This window comes from Entelurus aequoreus, linkage group LG11, assembly GCF_033978785.1.
Source record: "Entelurus aequoreus isolate RoL-2023_Sb linkage group LG11, RoL_Eaeq_v1.1, whole genome shotgun sequence".
NCBI classification, from domain to species: Eukaryota; Metazoa; Chordata; class Actinopteri; order Syngnathiformes; family Syngnathidae; genus Entelurus; species Entelurus aequoreus.
Window position 1 is genome coordinate 56410883 of NC_084741.1, and position 21688 is coordinate 56432570.

Below are 21688 nucleotides of genomic sequence, written 5' to 3' on the forward strand. Positions count from 1 at the left end.
TCATACACGGTTCATTTTGTGCACCAGTAAAAAAAACATGGTAACACTTTAGTATGGGGAACATATTCACCATTAATTAGTTGCTTATTAACATGCAAATTAGTAACATATTGGCTCTTAACTAGTCATTATTAAGTACTTATTAATGCCTTATTCGGCATGGCCTTATTATAACCCTAACCCTAACCCTAACCAAATAACTCTAAATTAAGTCTTTGTTACTTAGAATATGTTCCCCATACTAAAGTGTTATCAAAAACATATAACTTTGTCTTGAATTTGAAAAACAAAACAAAAAACAAATCACTAAAGAAGGGTTCGGTGAATGCGCATATGAAACTGGTGGGGTTCGGTACCTCCAACAAGGTTAAGAAACACTGGTTTATGACATCACACCTGAAGTTCCTAATGAATAATAAAGTACTTGAATTGATATAGACCAAGTTTAGCTGGCGAGCTTTGACTAAAAGGAGAGTTAAAGTTGTGTAAAACACAACTTTGTTTCTCTGTTGTTAGCTAGCAAGCAAACACGCTAACTAAGGAAAGACGCAGATCGCATCCTCCAGATGTCTAACATGCATCCGCAAAAAAATGTGTACTGCCGTGAAAAGTAAAGTCCGTTTTGTAAATTGCGCAAGTTATTCGTGTCTCTGACGTGTTAAGAGTGAAACGTTCCCATACTTTCCATGTATTCATCCTTGGGGTTGTTGCCAGACGCTGCCGCCATTTTTTTTTTTCCTGAGTCGATTGTCAATGACTATTGTGGACAAATTAATTTGCCGTGGACAAATTGTATTATACATTTTTGTATCATTGTGAAATAAGGTCAAGTGATTAGTGATCAAAACGAGGGCATGTTTTGCTAGAAGGGTAAATCCCATGCACCCGACTTCATAGCCACAACCCTTGCCTCACAGTGTCCTGTTTAAAATGCTTACGAATGTTAAGCACCGCAGGGGTTAAGGGTGAGACAGAGATGGGGAAGAGGAAGTGGATGACCTGGCTCATATAGGGGTCTTCCTTCTTCTGTCTTTACTTAGTCATGGAGGGGATTCCCCCGTGCCAAACTCTTGTACATGCGCGCCACCTTTGTCTAACCCCTGCACCTCCCATGCCATATGAGTAGTATGACCTCCTGTAGGATGTATTTTTCTTCCTTCAACTAAAACCTCTTCCTCTCTTGCTCGACCGTTTCCTTTCAGTCTCTCTTTTCACAAACAACCGTCTACGTTATCATCTTTTTTTTTTTTTTTTTACATAGCCCTCTCCTCAATACCCGGTAAAGACATTAACCAGTTTGGAGCTCTGCGCTGCAGGGACCCACGCCCCCAAACTTGCCGTCCAGAAATCACTAGTTTGTTTTCCATATTTGTGGTGTCCACAAGAGAGGTTGGCTGTCTAGTACTTAGTCTGCGTTTACGTGAACTTTTATGACCCACCACATCCGGGGTCTTTAAGTCAAAAAGCCCATTTCAAACACATTTTCACATACGGTGGTTCTTCTCTGTCTTCTGATTTCCTGTATCCATGTGCAAAAATGACAAATGTACTTATTACTTATATCTGAAATATACTAATTACTGTCTTTTTGCAGGAAAAAATATCACCGTTTAATGAAGGTCCACATTCTTAAAGTGGTTGTGATTGTTGATTTAGAACAGGGGTGTCAAACTTCGTTTCATTGAAGGCCACTTCGCAGTCATGGTTGCTCTCAGAGGGCCGCTTTTAACAATGAGTAAAATATGAATATAAGTGAATGAATTATATTATTTATATAGCCCTTTTCTCTGGTGACTCAAATCACTTTTACATAGTGAAATATACATGTGTATATATATATAATGCATTAACAATATATTTTTTTACATAAGCTGCAAAAAAAATATTTAAATTTTACTTTAAAAACTGGCAGCTCAGTCACCAGAATTTTACAGTAAAAGCAGTGTTTTTTTACTGCATATATATAAAACAATTTAATAAATGGAATGGAATGGAGAAACAATACCACTGTTTTTAGCGGTAAAATTCAAGCAACAGAGCTGCCAGTTTGTTTGTTTTTTACCGTAAAATATTGTTGTTTTAATGTTGTTTTTGTTTGTGTTTTAATGTTTTAGTGTCTTACTGTATATGGAAAAAAACAGTACCAGACCCTTTATTTATTAAATCACAATTATTGAAATTTAATGATTTGGTGCATTTGCAAACAGCTAAAATTATATATAAAGCAACCTATAACCTGCTACCTAAGAATGTACAACAATTCTTCTCAACAGAAGAGTAGAAATATAACCTTAGAGAAATGTTTTTAATTTAATTTAAAACATTTGTATGCTCGTACAACACTTAAAACGTTTATTATATCAGTATGTGGGATTAAATTATGGAACAGATTAACCAAATAAATCAAACAAAGCACCAATATGATTCAGTTCAAGAGACTGTTCAAACTTCAAGTGTTAACAAAGTACACAGAACAAGAATTATGACAAACATCTTGAACCCTTTTTTTCCCTTTTTTAAATGTTTTATTTAGACAAATATTATTTATGTATTTAATATTTGTTTTCTTACTATGGTATATTATTTATTTAATATTTATTTGTTCACTGTTCTGTTACAGAGAACAAGGAAATTGGATAAAATTGCTATGGTATTAAAAGGGGTAGGATTAAATAAGCTCTGCTTCTTCCTACTCTTTTTCGGACGTGCTGTAATGAAACAACTGGAATTGTGTGATGCATTACATTGTATCAAATGCATGTTTGAAATAAACTGAAACTGAACTGAACTGAACTGAAAGTTGATTTTACGGTAAAAACTCAGTCGGCGGAATTTAACCGTAAAATCTATTGTCAATTTTACAGTCTACAATTTGATTGATCATTTGTTTTAAAATCATAAGTCAAGCAGATGTGTAAGTAGTAAGTACAGTATGTATCTTTATTTTATCAAAAAATATTTTTGGAATACTTGATAATATAATATTTTGATTTTGATAATATTGAATTTTAGAAGATATCCAATTGCATTCATTACATTATTTTTAATGTCAAAAGGGAAAGAAAAAGTATATTTAGTAAGAAAAGATTAAGCATTTTATTAATGCATATTATTTCCAGGCCACATAAAATATGTGGCGGGCCAGATTTTGCCCTTGGGCCTTGAGTTTGACTTCTGTGATTTAGAAGTACTTTAGAATTAGGGATGTAACGATGAACGTTTGTATAAACAAAACGTGGTAAAATTCCCGACGGTTAGTAATATCCTTTTAAAAAAATGTATCGCAAACCGTTTTTTGATAAACTCACAGACCGGTGACACTGCTCATTTACTGGAAAAGCAAGTTAGCACTAGCTCGCTAGCTAGCCTAAATGCTAACATGAATTCAAGAGGAAATAAAGTATTTTCCCAATGTAAACTGGAATAAATGTAACCCAGGTGATCCGGCCCACTGCCTTTATCCCATTCAGCACAGGGACGCGAACCCAGGCTGTCCACATGGGAGGTGATGTGCAGACCACCAAATAAAAACAGTTTTACAAATCAAAACAGAAGATAAACATACATAAACCCTTACATAAAAATAATATTTTTCTTAAAAAGCCAGAACACAATAAATAGTTTATTCTGCCAAGAAGTATAAAATGTGTCTATTTATTTTAATATTTAAAAATAAAACTTGGTTAAAATATTTCAGTGTGTGTATAAGTACTTTTTGAGCACGTTCAACATTCAACAATGATAACCCTGATAATCTTGGTCCCAATAACGGTGATATGAAGTTTTTTATATCATTACTCCCCTATGTAGAATTATAAAAAGAAAGCCAATAATTTACAATTACTGAATAGTCCTGATTTATTTTGTAACTTTGGTTTGAATTTTCTTTGGAAAAGCACAAGACTACATACACCCTATAATAACAACTCACAATTTTAAAGCAAAGTATCAAAGTTTTAATGCTGCCTTGTACTTGACAACCACTACCCTTAACTTCAAAATTAAGTGGAATAAAAATGTCAAGTCTATAAAGCATAATGCATTGTTTTACTTGTTAATTTTACAGTACTATTAGTGTTTAACCATATCCAACTGCCAATCATTAATAAACACTTGACTCTTCACTTCTGCATTGTTTTGATTGTCTTTCTGCCACCCCAGGAGACTGATCTCATACCCACTGAGCATAGAGCATAGTTGATCCCAGTGTGGGGGCCTTAAAAAATAATTACTTCTGCGTTTTAACTGCGACATCCCCATTGCTCCACTTAAATACAGAATAACTGACGCCACAAACGCAAAGTTGTTATTGTTTTCTCTTTGTATGCTCACTTTTTCTTTTAGCCTGAGGGCTTGTTTACACTCTGCAGTGGGAAGCGTTTTCAGAGCATCGTCTACAAGGGATTTCCTGCGGGTTGGTAAAACGGAAGCGAAAAATTTGAGATCTGGTTATCGGTGATTTTCAAATACCGTATACAGTAGAGTTTGAATTAAAAGTCCCCCGTTAAGGTTTATATTCAGGTTATTGTATTAAATATTTTATTTAAAAACATCAGAGTAGCAACTTTTCGAGTCTGGTGTGTTGACTTTATTTAGTGAAAAACCGAATGATTGAGTTTAAACTTCAGTATGTAAATTGTTGTTGTTCTTGTGTTGGTTTTTACTGTTGGCATAGTGAATTTCGTAAAGAAGCCACCATAGAAATTGAAACATGCAGTGAACAGAAGAAGAGCAATATTTTGTGCCTATTGTTTGTTTTCATTTTTTAAATTAAATTGTCAGTTTGATTCCCTTTCCATTCACCTTATTGTGTTTTACATTGCTGTCTTCCGTACAGCTGGCATAGTGATGATTTCTGCTCAATGCTCCATTCATACAGTGAATGCCCTGTGATTAACTAGCAACTAATCCAGGGTGTAGTCTGCCTTTCTAGTGTTTGTGTTCTTGTTTGCCCTACTTTGCCAAGATGGAATGAGTGTTACGGCAGGTAAAAAAGAAATTCACAGATACACAGGAGAGAAGGAGAGATGGGGTAATCCTACACTCTGACTCAGGGCGTGGGGGTGGGGTAAGGGAATTCCCTTGTGAGCTGGATAGTTTTTACATCTGGTCTGATTGGAGCAATGCCCGGGGTTCAGAAGCCTCACACGAGCTGAAACACAGTAGGCAAAAGTTAGCTCTTATCCATGTCTGCTTCAGGCTGCTCTTCTAAGATCATGCAGGCAGTAGCGTGCACAGCCCGTCTTTCTTGCAGTAACCCGAAATAAACCTTATCTCATACCCTTTTAACAAAAGAACTTAAACCTTACAGATGGTGATTTGCACTGTTTGATTTCATTCAAACTCAACTTTGTTGAGTCTGTCTACCTGGGGCAAGTCTAAACACCAGACATATTGCTCCATGTACTTCCAGCAGTGTGTCTAGACTACCATTTGGCTTTAGGCAAGGTGTGAATAGTGTTGGCACCAGGTTTTGGTCGTGTGGTAGAATAAAGCCAGCCACCACCCTTTGTTTCAGGATTTAGATGGAAAAAATCCACCACACAAAACTCATTTTGATTTATTGTGTCCAAGTCAAATCATTGTGTCAAAATTTGCCTAAATTTTATTAACAAATCGATGTACTTAAGTCCTGTGGCTTATGGTTGTTCCTATGAGTGATAATGGAGAGTTAAATCTTACTTATTCAGACTCTTCAGTGGAACTTGACTCGAGGATCAAGGCTCATTAGGCTAAAAAAAGGAAAAGACGCCAAGCTGTGCATCTGACACAAACTCGCCCACTGTCTTGTGAATGTTGTCCTTCTATTTGTTCATTAACGTTATCGTTTATCCTGGGTAGAGTTGAAGGGAGCTGGAGTTTATCCCAACCAATATTAAGAAACAGTTCCCCAGTTCTATATACCATGAACCTCAAAATAGTATACAAAGTATGAAGCGCAGGATAGTCCTATAACCATCAGCCTCAGACTTTAGATCTTTTTCAGGACCAAACCCAAACAGCTGGAGGCTGGACTAAAAGATATAAGCTTACTCCTGGCATTAACTTTCTCTATGCCGCAGCCACGAGTCAAAGCACTCATATTTTCCCAGCGATACACCAAGAATAACCCAGTTTCTGACTCAAAACCTGTCACGTTACCTCTGTCAAGGCATAATTTAGAGCTCACAATCTTAAAGCACATGCATATTTTTCCATTTTTACCAATCTCAGATTGGCATAAAACAGGTGCTTCAGAGAAAATAACAGATGCATCACTGCCGTTCGTCAAATCCTCTTAAATCTTCCCCGTATACCATTATGACTTCCATTAAGATCAAGGGAAATTTACCTTGTGCAAGACAGCAAACTATTATAACAATAAAATGGATTATGTTATATTTGCATTTGAATAGACAAGCCGGTGCAGTCTTACAACAAACATGTAAAGTATTTTATTCAGATCCACTATTCTGCAGACTTTGTCTTCCTCAATTATTGGTCTTAGTGAGTAAACAAAGTAGCATTTTTTGTGTATCAATAAACATATTCATGGTATTTGAAATTAGTTGACGATTTTTGAGACAGTTGCATTGTGTACCGAGTGATTACAATGATGACTGGTTGTCTGTGTTGATCTTGCAGAGCTCCTAAACAGCTTTAAGTGAGTCATGGACATGAAAAATCAAAACATGTGTTCATCCATTTCTCAGTTTAATCGGGACTGGATTTTAGCCAACTATTTCCCAGACAAAACCCCGGCCGGGTTTATTCCAAAGCATTCCTGTTTAACATCATTGACAGGTAGAACTGATGATATTGTAACTCAGAGTCATATGTGAACGTGGCTGCATCTTGTGTGGGCGAAGGATACGTGAAGTGGGAGGATTTGTCTGCATCATAAGTATTTTGAGAAGAGGTGAATGGAAATTACTTGTGGTTGTCAGTCGAACAGCATCCTCTGACTGGCAGACTCATATGCCTCCATCCCATGTCATTCTTAGTTTTACATTGACGTCCGTAAAGGTACCTATTAAAGCATAATTGATTTGATTCATGAAACGTGTGAGGAAAGATCTAGAGGCAGATATTTTAAAGCAATATTTTACTAGAGGAGGTAGTAGCTTACGTCGTGATCAAAAATTTTCCTCCTTGTTACTCTTCCGCAGCCGTGGCGAGTGAGATTCTCTCTTGGTTCACCTCACTGTAACCTTAAGAAGGCTCATCTTTTTACTTCTTATTCCTTTTCTTTGATCTCTTCTGTGCTTTTACTAATTCTGATGGCCCAAGCAGACTTACCACAAGCAGAGTTACTTATTCTGTTGTACAATTCATTCACCTACTGAACAGTAATAATGCATTGACTCAAGGTTGTACCATATATACACAGCAGAAGTGTTAATCTCTCATGTGCATGTACAGCATACTTGCCAACCTTGAGACCTCCAATATCGGGAGGTGGGGGGATATATATATATATATATATATATATATATATATATATATATATATATATATATATATATATATATATATATATATATATATATGTATGAAATACTTGACTTTCAGTGAATTCTAGCTATATATATATTGTATTTTTATTTTTTATTTTATTATACATATAAATAAAAGACTTACTTGAATTTCAGTGTTCTGCAGGCTATCCGGTAGGTGGCAGTATTGTCCTGTTTAAGAGTGTCACAACATTGCTGTTTACGGCAGACGAACTGCTTTACAGTAGACTAAACGTGACTGCTGTTGTTGTGTGTTGTTACCGCGCTGGGAGGACGTTAATGAAACTGCCTAACAATAAACCCACATAAGAAACCAAGAACTCTCTCTGCTTGTTGTGCACTCTACTCTCTAAAAGCCGTAGATGTTATGACGTCATTGGGCAGGCAAGCTGCTGGGAAAGCGGACGTGAGAACGGCTGTCCCCACTCAGGTCTGCATTGAGCTGGAGGGGGCATGGCTTCCAGCTCCGGCTGAATACCGGGAGTTTGTCGGGAGAAGGGAGGTTGTCGGGAGAGGCGCTGAATACCGGTGTTCTCCCGCTAAAAACGGGAGGGTTGGCAAGTATGATGTACAGTGAAACTTAAATTTATAATAATAATGGATTTATATAGCGCTTTTCTAGGCGCTTCACAGAGAAGTGAGAACTCATCATTCATTTTTACAACTCATTCATTCATCAAGGGTGTCAAATTTACGAACTTAATTGGTTCTTGAACAGAGTTCGTAAATACAAACGTTTGTATATTGAAGCAAATTTCTTCACAAGAAACAATGTAAACATGAATAATGGGTTCCAACATCGACAACAGTCCATATTTTAGAAAACGTTTGTACACTTTGAACACAATATAAAACGCTATATGATACTGTATATCAAACAAACATAACAAGGGGGTGATGGATCAACTTTCTCTTTAATAACAAAATCAAAACAACAACAACCAGCTGAACTGTCCTCATTTGCAGCTACCCTGTCGACACACACACTGTCACAGGCCATGTGGTGCACTGAAAGTTTGAAATCACAAAACTTCTTAACTTTAGCAGCCAGTTTGCTACATTTCTTATTTACTTTGTTGGTTAATCTTTTTCCCCATGTAGCCGGATAAAGAGGAAGGACTGAAGGACAGTGTCGACCTGAATGTTTCAAATCACACATCACTTCATCATTCCATTGCTTTCTTTGGACTCATATTGAGCTAGTAAAACTATTTAAAAAATCTGTGAAATGGCTGAAAAAACACTTAAAGTGCACAAAGTAGCAATTAGCACAGTGGCTAATGACTGTGCTGCTCTGCTGACTGCATGAGCACAGAGTTTGAAGTTGCGGCGTGGCGAAGTTGGTAGAGTGGCCAGGCCAGCAATCGGAGGGTTGCTGGTTACTGGGGTTCAATCCCCACCTTCTACCATCCTAGTCACGTCCGTTGTGTCCTTGGGCAAGACACTTCACCCTTGCTCCTGATGGCTGCTGGTTAGCGCCTTGCATGGCAGCTCCCGCCATCAGTGTGTGAAAGTGTGTGTGAATGGGTGAATGTGGAAATACTGTCAAAGCGCTTTGAGTACCTTGAAGGTAGAAAAGCGCTATACAAGTATAACCCATTTATAATCTCGCCCACAATGGATAGGCTGTCTGGCAGAAAATGGCTGCACTGCAGACAAGGTTCGTATTTATTTGGTCTGTGGTTCATAAATTTAAAGTTTTGTATAAATAAATTGATGTTCCACTGAACTCGTCAAAATAAACCTCTCATCAAACTCTATATGATTATTGTGGAAGGTGCTGTTGACCTTACTACCATGGTTAACTAATAACCAGTGATGGGCAAGCTTCTTGGAAAATGTAGTAAGCTAAGCTATAAATTACTCTCGATTAATTGTAGCTACAACTTCCTCCGCGGGCTATGGGCTTATAAGGTAAACAACTAAAATGAATGTTTTGGGCATTGTTTTATCCAAACGCAAACATTTGTCTAAATGTGGCCAAGTAGACGCATTGTGGGTTTCCTGGAAGTTGTCTACATCGTTAAAAGAAAAATCTATGGAAGAGAATCCCTCTTACATATTCCACTATTTTTTTTTTTTTTTTTAAATCGCCGCTTGAATATTCCCATTTTTCCGACTCCCGCGTCCTCATTTGGTATGTGCGTGTCTGTTATGATTCCCCTTCCTGGTTCCACGACCCGCCCTATATTGCCTCTGATTGGCCTGTCCATAAGGTTTTGCCCTAATCTTAATCAATCGTGACTCATCATAGTAAACCATTCAGTCGTCATTGATTTTTCCCGTATATTTTTGTCTCTTGCCCGTGGAGTTGCACTAGTCATTTTTTCTCTTTCTTTCCTCTTTCTCTTCTCCCTCTCTCTTCTTTTGTGGCTTGTAGCTTTGTAGCTTAGCTACCCGCTGCATGGGTCTAAAAATAGCTAAACTACATAAATCGCTAATCGTTTAAAAAGTACCTACTGCCAAGCTACTGGGAAATGTAGTTAAGCTTACGTAGCTTCGCTACATGTAGCGATCTAGTGCCCAACACTGCTAATAACATGATTCTATAAGGTAAAATCCTTTATTATTATACCTTATCTGGTAGCCTCTTGTCCCAAATGAGCAAACCTCATCAGTAGTGACTGCTACACACAGTTGAAAAAGTCCAACATTAGTATCAGTGTACCACGTTGCTCATGCCCAACAAAAGGCTGGTCTGTGCCACATTCAGTTGAGTCATGAAAGCCATGAAAAAGAGAAAAGAAAATTGCACTGTGGTCTGTGCTAATTGCCCGATCAGAGCCTTGACTAATTGTTCCTTGAGGTGCGGTATGACAATATAGGAAATAACCTACAGTGTGCAGAGCTCCAAAATGTATGTCACAACTCACAGGCCTTTTATTGCATGGCAGAAAACAAATACTACTTACCACAACAAGCTGGAAATAAGAAAAAAAAGGAAATATTTCAAAAGAGAAAGGCGGATCTAAGTATTTTAAATGACCTGTTAGATTAAGATCAAGGAATATAAATGTAGGTATGTACAGAGAATTGAAAGTAAAAGAGGAAACCTAAAAAACTAATTGACACTGAATTAATTTCATAAAAATGTCTCCAGCATTCTTTAAATCGGTGCAACCAATGAATAAACTTGAGATGAGTAATTATACTCTAGTAACACTTGTAAATGTGTATACAGTGATCGTAATGACAGTATTTTTTAACCATAATCTGATTGTGTTCAATCTTTTTTGTGTGCAGATGGTCATCATCTGTGGGAAACAGAAGCCAAAGTTGACAAAGACTCCGTCAAATCTGTAAGTGTCCCTCAATGACATGACTGTTCATGCTCTCCTATCCTCCCCTGACACTTTCTGGCTGTCTCTTTATAATCTGTCCCCTCGTCACATGATGTAACCTTCGCTAAGGCATTACAGGTGGCTACAAGACACTGATGATTAGCCCATGCAATCCCGAATGGAATTTTCATGCGAAAAAGTTGCTTTCTCAAGCAACCAAGTTGCTTGCGCATCAATGACATTCTCATTGAAAACATAAACGAGCCTACACACACACACACACATACACACACACACACACACGCACACACACACAAACACATGCACCCACACAGTCTTGTATTGATACCTTCTTGAGACCTCCGAATAATGCCTACCTCTTTAGGACCGCCCTTTCTAGATATATAAAGATTTTTATTTACAACATTGATAATATATACATACTATGCAAATATAACAAAGCTCGTTGTGAAAAATGAGTTGGAATTTCACAAGAAAAAGGTCACAATTTCCCAAGAAAAACTTAGAATTTTGGCAGTATTTTAATAAAAGTCGTAATTTTACTCAACGCAAGTCAAAATTTTACAAGAAAAAAGGAACATTTGTGCAATATCATGATAAAAGATGGAGTTTTACTCAATAACAGTTGGAATTTTACAAGAAAACTTTAAAATGTTGGCAATCTTATAATAATAATTGGAATTCTTACTTGGCAATATTGTGATAAAAGTCAGAATTCTCTATGACAAATGTCACCATTTTGCATTAAAAAGTAATAATTTTACATAAAAACGAAAATATTGCAATGTTACAGAAACAGAAAGAATATGACAAATTGTTACCAATATTATAAGAAAAAAGTCTAAAAATTGTAAGAAAAACGCTGCTTTTAGTTAATTTATTTATAATTTTTTAAATTTTTTGTTTGTAGTTGATTTTTAATCTTCATTATTTACTTCAAGTTATTACAATATGTCTCTATAAACATATTTATTGGTTAGGCTTTGGTACTTATAGACTATATGATCTGTAACTTTTTTATTATATAAAACGGACCAAACTCGCCACAAAATTAACGAGAAGAAGATTGTTTTTCAAAATGTAATTTAAAGTCTGGAAATTGGCTTCAGGGGTCGGCGCCTATGCAGTGAATATGGAAATCATCATGAGAAGGAAAGGTCAATTGTTTTGCACATGTCCTTCAATTCTTGAAAGTACAGAACAGGACTTTAAAGAGTGCTTCCTTGTGAGTAGTGGCAGTGTTTTGAGTCGCTATCGACTTCCCTCATTACTGCGCCGAGCAAAAGCGTACACGCCTAAATGCTGCAACTTCATGTTGCTTTTCAGGTGAAGTGATTGCATCAGGACGGTAAATAATGAACTCTGGTAATTAGTCTGATATGGAAAGCCGGAGTCCCGATTGCTTGGAAAAATAAGCGGTGAGCAGGACGCAGCGAGGGAGGTAGTTTGGACATGCGAGGTCAGTGAAATGCGAATACCGCAGTAGGAAGAGACAGCAGGAGAGCGTTGGAATTCTTTTCTTATGTCACCCGACTGTCTTAACACGCTCCAGACTGCCTGCGTTTGCTTTTATTGCCATTGGAAGTGTGCTAACATTCATTGTGAGGGGAAAGAAGAAGGAAAGCCTTGCAGACACACACATTTTACCCTCACAGCCACCTGCATATTTTCTTTATAATCATCTGGACGGCAGACCAGGTCAGGCCCCTGTCCCCCCCCTCCAATGTTTTTGTTCTCCACTATGGCCAATGTAAACCTGCTCTCTGTCAACGTGCATCATTCTAGCCTGTTTACACCCAAACCGGAGTGACACCCAAGAAACCAGATACATAGACTCATTACAAACGCACATTTTTTCTCTTTGTGTCAAAGAGAGAAAGCAGAAAAAGAGTCACATCCGTCCGGACTTGCCAAGTTCTACTGTGTGCTGTGCAAACAAATAAGACCGCTACTTCTCGTTGCTCGTGCTGTACAGGGATAAAGCTAAAGCCCGGGGGTTTCCTCAGACACAAACATGGGCACTAAACCAACGGCACGGGCTCTACTGCGCCATCTAAACAGTCCAAACTAATTTGAACCATTTCCTACTTCCACTTCTTGGAAACATTTCCAGCTGCATTGCAAGGAAAAACATTAATTACTACGTAGCTGTCAGTAGAGTAGTATCTCCACCTACAAGCATAATTAGTTCTGTGACGGCACTCTTAACTCAAAACACTTGTAACTCAGATCAACATCTTCCAGTGAAATTTAATCAATTTAATGCTGCTTCTCCCTCAGAAAAACTGCACCATTGTACCATACCTGTTCAAGAGAAAAACACACTTATGTTGTAAAAAAACTATACAATAGAATGTACTACGAACAACTAGCGCAGTTTAGACTTAGACTTAGACAGACTTTATTGATCCACAAGGGAAATTGTTCCACACAGTAGTTCAGTTTCAAAGGATGGAAAAGGTAAGGATGGAAAGGATAATGCAGGTATTAAGTAGACTAAAAATGTACCATAGTAGCAATATAAAATATAACATATATGTAGCATTTATATATTATATATACTGTAAATATTATATACTGATATATTTTTATTATTATATTATATTTTTATATAATATATATACAATACATAACAAATCCCAATTACCATGTACAATATTACAGTATATGTAACAGCTGCAGCAAAAAAAAAAAAATTAACACTTTAGTATGGGGAACATATTCACCATTAATTAGTTGCTTATTAACATGCAAATTAGTAACATATTGGCTCTTAATTAGTCATTATTAAGTACTTATTAATAGGGATAATGTTTGATAATAAATTATCGAGTTCGAGCCTATTATTGAATCCTCTTATCGAACTGATTCCTTATCGATTCTCTTATCGAGTCCAGATAGGTTGTTGTATATGGAAAAAAACACACAATATTTGGTTTAACAAAAGCTCACTTTTATTATATAAGAAAAAAATGCAATCTAATAAATAAATAAATATTGACTGTTGTTACCCAAAGTATATTAAGTGGGATTTTTCAGAAAAACAAATATATACAGTAACACAAAAACAACCTGTCTCTGTGATCACTATAGGTGTATAAATAATAATATAGTGTTAAATAAAATCAGTCCCTTGGGCACAAAACTGAAAATAATACAGCTTTCCAAAAAGTGCAATTCTGCTGCTATTTGACATAACTGTTTGTTATGATGCTTTGATATTTTTGCACTTTATTTCTTTATTGAAAGAAAATTCTATGAAGAGAAAAGTTATTTGCAAATGTGGATACAATGCTAAAAGAATGAAAAGTTAAAGCTAAAAAAAGAAATACACTTTGAGTTAACATTATTTAATTATAGGGGGACAGATGTTATGAGCTAGGGAATATAACAACTACACTACCCAGCATGCAACGGGAGTGACGAGCATGCGCGGTAGCCCCGAAAAGTGTTGTTGCATATCGTCACCCGGCAGCTAAGAATGAGCACGCTGTGAAAGTAAACGTCAAGAACTCAGCCAACACGCCTTGTCTGCATTATTTATAATTAGACAGACACCACATAGACAGTGTGATTTTGTTTTGTTTACAAGGAAAGAAAAACGAAAGTTAAAAAAGGGAGATGTCATATATGTATGTGCTGCGGTTGCTTTAAGAACGTTGTGACAGCTGCTGTAAAAGAGGTGCGTTGCTAGCCTGGTTGCTATGTTTCCGGTTGGTCGTAAAAGTGTTCTTCATGTGTTTGTACCCTGCTCAAATCTCTCAGTAAAGTTATTCATTGGATTATACCTTTTGTTTTGAACTTTATTACACCATGGAGCGCTTTTTCCCGTCCATGTTTTTCCTGCTTTCGCTATCTGCGCCTAATGACTGAGCTACGTGACGCCATTTATTGTGATGTCCCACGGGGCATTTCTGGTCGGGACGGGATTCGTTCCCAGGGATTCGAATAAAGAACTAACTCTTTTTCTTTACTATAGTGGTCTCGATAACGGGTACCGGTTCTCAAAAAGGGATTCGAGTCCGAGGACTCTGTTCTTTTCTTATCGAACAACCGAGAAAACCGGTTTCGAGTATCATCCCTACTTATTAATGCCTTATTCTGCATGGCCTTATTATAACCCTAACCCTAACCCTAACCAAATAACTCTAAATTAAGTCTTTGTTACTTAGAATATGTTCCCCTAGTGTCCAAATAACTCTAAAATAAGTATTTGTTACTTAGAATATGTTCCCCATACTAAAGTGTTACCAAAAAACAATTTAATAACAAATAAGTGTACAGCATAGAGTGGACTTTTAGTGCATCTCCTTCAAGCGGCTTTGCCGTCAAACACACCATCAAGAGTTCTTCCATATTTTCATTGATATATGTCCGCCATTTAGATATCATTTTAACATCCTGGGCTGGCGGTAGACTCATTCTAGTATATTAAGTATGTTACCATCTTTCCATCTAGTAATACAATGTTGTTGTTTTTTTTAATTTCAGAATACACTTTTTGTTGAGATCCCACCATACCGGAACCAGAGAATAGCTAACCCGGTGCAGGTAAACTTCTACGTGTGCAATGGGAAGAGGAAGAGGAGCCAATGTCAGCAATTCACCTACCTTCCTCCCAATGGTAATCATCATGACTATCATCCATTTCACAAGCTACTGTAAAATGAGTACAATAAAAAAGTAATAATTAGTTCTCTGCATCCATATAATTCATTTCTCAAGCTTTCGTAGTTACCCGAATTGCGTCATTTCGGTCTTATTTTTGCACATTACTGCATGGTTGCTTGTGAATGTGTGAGGTGTGTTTATTCTGTGGTGAGGTCGCGTTCCCCAGCGATGAGGTTTACTTGCTGAGTGACAGCGCCTTGGAGCAGTGTTGATGTAGACAAGTCAATCCCCCCGCGACATAACTCTCACACCCCCCTCATCACACAATGCCCGCCTGGTTCACCAACGCACTCACAAACGCAAAGTTATGTGTGTGTGTGTGTGTGTGTGTGTGTGTGCATATATGCACTCGCGCATGCAGCTCTTTACTCCGTTTTACGTGTAGGAACCTGAAAACATGAGAATACTTCTCGCTGTTGTTGCAGATAGCCGTCACTTTGGAATTTGAAGAATGAAATAGCTAGTGTAAAAAGTTGTGTATGACAAACGTTGCGTAAAACAAAACTTGCTACTGGTAAAACAAAACAAAGACGTAGTGCACGTTCGGTGCGAGGATTAACAAGAGTAACTTTCTGTTCGCAACTCAGACAAATCTGCGTTTGCATCGATCAGCCTCTAATTGGTCCAGCGTTGCTAGGATATCGTGCACCGTGTTGTATGTATACAGCTCCTAATAAGGTCTGACGTGGAGATAATCAACAGATGTATTTATAGCTACAGGAGATAAGTGACTTGGAATTTGGACAAGGTTCTGAGAGAAAAGTAGTGCACGGCCCTATTTAGAGATTCATGATTACTTTAATGAATAAGTACATTGTGGGTAATTGGGCCAGTTAAGGGGAGACAAACTGTGGCCGTATATAGTATATCCCCTTTATATACTGTACAGTCTCAAAGAAAAGGAGCCTTATCGGGTCCGTCTTACTCATCCACAATCATTTTCCCTGAGCATAAACACAAGCCTAATTAAAAGATTTCTCTTTGGCTGCCAGGTCAACCACAAATGCAGTGTAGACCACACAAGCAGGGCCCAATAGAGTATAATTAGCTCTCTGGTGTTACGGACAAAGGGCTGAACAACAACCAATTTGGTGATACTTTGAGATGTACCAGTACCACCATTTAAAAAAAAAAAACGTGTTCACAGAAAAGACCATTAATCTTATAATTTGTGTTAACACACCCACAGTAGTCATGGTATCTTGAATACAATCATGTTTTCAATACAGCAACAAAGAATGAGGAAATCCTGTTTAAACTTTTTTTGCTGTAAGGCGCTTCTGTGTGTGTGTGTGTGTGTGTGTGTGTGTGTGTGTGTGTGTGTGTGTGTGTGTGTGTGTGTGTGTGTGTGTGTGTGTGTGTGTGTGTGTGTGTGTGTGTGTGTGTGTGTGTGTGTGTGTGTGTGTGTGTGTGTGTGTGTGTGTGTGTGTGTGTGTGTGTGTGTGTGTGTGTGTGTGTATGTGTGTCGACAGTGAATGAAACAACCAACACTGTGGCCAGGTACTAGGCTGGGCTCGGGACACCCACACATATGCACTGTTGTCAACACTTTCTTGCTTTCCGATCCGAAAGGGACTCTTCCGGCCCCCTGTCACACTTCAAGCACATTTGTGGTCACTGACGTTATTGACAGAAAAACATTTCTTTCACACTTTGCTGTCGGCTGAACTATAAAAAACAAAACCAACACTTAATATAGACTTGTTTGAAAGAGCGGAAGGATGAAGCAAACACTATGTGGCAAACATGCTGGTGAAACTACCTTGATTTTCCATTCAGGCTACGGGTTCCTTGGTATTTCCAAATGCTAATGAAAATGATGTTCATAATTTTGCTTCAAAATAGACATTGTTAAATGTATGTGTCTGAAATTGGCAACAACAATCTAAATATCAATATTACTCATATATAGGATTGTAACGCTACTTGTATTCATAGTATGATTTTTCAGTTCGATAAAAGTGGAACCCCTGAGGACAACCAATACGGACACAGAGTCTCAACATCGATGGCATTAATCGAAATAATGGAGGAAATTACCAATGCAATAGATTGTACACATTATGCAGCTGCAGTGTTAATGGACTTAACAAAAGCATATAACACATTTACCCATAATATCTTAATGGACAAATTAAAACGGTATGGCATCAGAGGGTTAGTCTTGACCTGGGTAAGAAGCTAGTGAACCATCAGTAAGCAATACGTGAATCTAGGCGAACACACGTTCACAGCTCTAAATATAATTTGCGGCGTTCCCCAGGGAACAGTACTGGAACCAAAATGTGTCCGTGTCTGGAGACTCTTCCATCTTTAAAATCTGCTTGGGAACACTTCACCTTACCGTGGAAATACGTCAATGTACAAAGATGAAAGCAGGGTGCCAGCATTGTTCAGAGATCAAGAACGGTGCTGGAAGTAGGAACTATTAATGCTGCACATCAGCCAATAAGAAACTTAAATGTTCCCAAAATAAAATAGTCATTCAGGCTGTTTAAACTCTATATATACTCTGTATGAATATTACATGTAGTTTCATTGTATAATACATATTCTGTATTGAATGTGATTCGATGGCATGTGTGTATGGGGTGCTGAATGTAAAAGTTCAGTCACACTTTTTCTAGCAGATGTATTTAATCACATTTAAATTACAATTAAATATTGACTATAAATATTTTATACAAATGTTAAATCTAAACCTACATCTTAAATATGAATCTATATAATAAATCTAAACCTAAATCTTGAATCTAAACATGTATTTTTAATCTAAATCTAAATCTAAATGTCAGCGCTAAATGTTGAATCTCAACCTAAATGTTAAATCTAAATCTAAATATGTGTGCCAAATGTTAAATCTATCACATACAAATAGAATAATATGTATTCATGCACACTGCATCCTTTAGAAGCAATTCCATTCATTGCCAAATGTGGAGGTGCAGCGTCGACGTGTTTGAGTGTCTACTTGTCTTCATGCAACACAACTTGCACACTCACACGTTTGAAGCTAACATTTTAAAAACATTTTGCAACTTTATTGGCATCATTTTGTCATTTGGCAAATGTCATGTTTCTTTCTTCCGCAGTAAAAAAAAGGTGTACGAGTGTTTGCCCTGAGAGGCGTCGGATTGGTGGAATATTGACATTCTATAAATATTCATCTTCACACCGGCAAGTGATTTAGTGCTCACATTTAGATTTAATATTTAGGATTAGATTTTACATTTAGCGCTCACATTAAGATGTAATATATATGTTTAACATTTAGGTTTAGATTTAACAATTAGCGTTCACATTTAGATTTAAAATGTATATTTAACATTTAGGTTTGGATTTACCATTTAGGTTTAGATCTAATGTATAGGTTTGGATGTAATATTTAGGTTAAGATTTAACATTTAGGTTTAGGTCTAACATATGGGTTTGGATTTAATATTGAGGTTTAGATTAGAGATGGGCGATAATGTTTTTTTTGCCGATATCCGATATTCCAATATTGTCCAACTCTTAATTACAGATTCCGATATCAACCGATGCCTATATATACAGTCGTGGAATTATCACATTATTATGCCTAATTTTGTTGTGATGCCTCGCTGGATGCATTAAACAATGTAACAAGGTTTTCCACAATAAATCAACTCAAGTTATGGAAAAAAATGCCAACATGGCACTGCCATATCTATTATTGAAGTCACAAAGTGCATAATTTTTTTTAACATGCCTCAAAACAGCAGCTTGGAATTTGGGGGGGGGGGGGGGTTGAGTTGGGGGGAAGGGTAGGGGGTAGTGGGGGTGTATATTGTAGCATCCCGGAAGAGTTAGTGCTGCAAGGGGTTCTGGGTATTTGTTCTGTCGTGTTTATGTTGTGTTACGGTGCAGATGTTCTCCCGAAATGTGTTTGTCATTCTTGTTTGGTGTGGGTTCACAGTGTGGCGCATATTTGTAACAGTGTTAAAGTTGTTTATACGGCCACCCTTAGTGTGACCTGTATGGCTGTTGACCAAGTATGCCTTGCATTCACTTGTGTGTGTGAAAATCCGTAGATATTATGTGATTGGGCCGGCACGCAAAGGCAGTGCCTTTAAGGTTTATTGGTGCTCTGTACTTCTCTCACGTCCGTGTACACAGCGGCGATTTAAAAAGTCATACATTTTCCTTTTAAAACAGATACCGATAATTTTGAAACCGATACCGATAATTTCCAATATTACATTTTAAAGCATTTATCGGCATCCTTAGTTTAGATTTAACATTTAGTTTTAGATTTAACATTTGGCGCTTACATTTAGATTCAACACATATTTATATTTAAGATTTAGGTTTAGGTTTAACATATAAATGTATATTTAAGGTTTATGTGTAGATTAAACATTTAGATATACTATTTAGAGTCAAAATTTGATTTAGACTTAAATGTGAGGAAAATTAGCTAAATCTGAGAAAAGTGAGATAAATCTGAGAAAAATTAGTTAAATCTGAGAATTATATCTGCTGGAAAAGTGTGTCGGAACTTTTCCATTCGGCATCCCATATGTTTGAGTACCTGATGTTGTGGTTCCAAGGATCCTATCTGACTTGTGGGATAAGTCGTGAGTAGAGATGTAACACATTGCTCTTTAAATAAGGACTCGTTTTACTAACCGCATTGGAGAACCGATGCCAAAAAGACCAACGCATGAGTTTTCTCGGAACCCCTTTATTTTTACTGAATGTTTGGAGATTCCTTTGTAATATCAAACTTTTCTTAACACAAACATGTGTTCGCTGTCCTCACTTTATTGGCTTGTGGTTAGAGCTGAAGGGAGGAGAGACAGAAGCATGTTTTCTGACAAAGAGGAAAATATAAATGAACCACACAATGTCCTTTTTCATATATTTGCACAGTCATGTTTTTCCTAAAATTAGAAAAAGACTATTGAGCTGTAGACTGTTATGTCTACATTTTGGTCATCGTAAGACTCACCTACCACAACAAAGTCCGCCCACGCCGTATGCCAGGAGAACAGATTGCGCACAGTTGGACATGGTGCACCAGGTACCTGTAACTTAAGGAACTACCACCTGCCCCACGGGAAATGTCAGTGTGGTTTATTGCAGATGGAACACAATAATGTCAACACTTTTAATTAGGCGTTTTTACGACGTTGCATGCACAAGGACTAAAAATCAGAAATGGAGAAGAAAATGAAATGTGCAGAGCATCAGCTGTCTTTTGGCCAGAACCCACAGGTCGGGCTATAAATAAAAGACAGATGAAGTCCACTTGTCTTAAGAATCTGTTTTCTAAACTCTCCTATGAAGTAAAAATGGAGACGATGTGACTCGTTGTCTAGGGATGTGCCTGGTTCACAGCAAAAAAACAGTCTTTTATCATTTGCCTCAGTATTTCATAGTGCTAAAAGTCATGCATTTGTAGATTTAAGAGAGGATAATTATGACTGAAATTGATATATGCCAAATTCAATTACACTATGTTTGAACATAACTCATTTCAATTTATTCCATAAAATGTTGCCATTCTATTGAATAAGAGAGAAGGGGGATAATAGCTAGAACCACCGAGGAAAGTGAGAGTATGTAAGTCGAATGGACTATGTGAAGTCTATGTCATTCCCCAGACATTATAGAGAGGAGGCCTTCACATCATGGGACTTGCCTTACGATGCTCTCCAGGCACCAAACCTGTTCCCTGGGCTCTGAAAGCTGTCAGGACTGACGTAAATGGGCTCCCTGCTTTGTTATCACAGTGCCACAGCCCAGGACTCCAGAGGCAACAGGAACTGATTGCCCTCTTTTGAATTCTTCTTCCACGAAAATAATCATAACATTTAAAAGCAGATAATTTTTCACATGACTCTGTAAAGGAGCTGTATTTTTCAGTTGTTCTAGTGTCACTATTTACATTTACATAGGCAAAATGTTACAAATAATATAACCATTAACGCATTTCAATAATGTGGATACAACACACACACATACACACACAAACACATACATATACTGGTGTATGTATATATATATATATATATATATATATATATATATATGTTCTCCCATTCTGATGATTTGGTACCGCTACCAAAATGAGTGTGTATATATATATATATATATATATATATATATATATATATATATATATATATATATATATATATATATATATATATATATATATATATATATATATATATATGTTCTCCCATTCTGATG

The 21688-nt window shown here is 37.0% G+C and overlaps 1 protein-coding gene across 1 annotated transcript in view; it reads left to right on the plus strand.

The window, feature by feature from the left end:
* The window catches only part of nfatc1 (nuclear factor of activated T cells 1), a 109628-nt gene that overhangs the window by 38357 nt on the left and 49583 nt on the right, over positions 1-21688 (plus strand). The window contains 2 exon segments of the mRNA XM_062064315.1: positions 10740-10795; positions 15290-15422. Coding sequence (XP_061920299.1) covers positions 10740-10795; positions 15290-15422 — 189 coding nt within the window.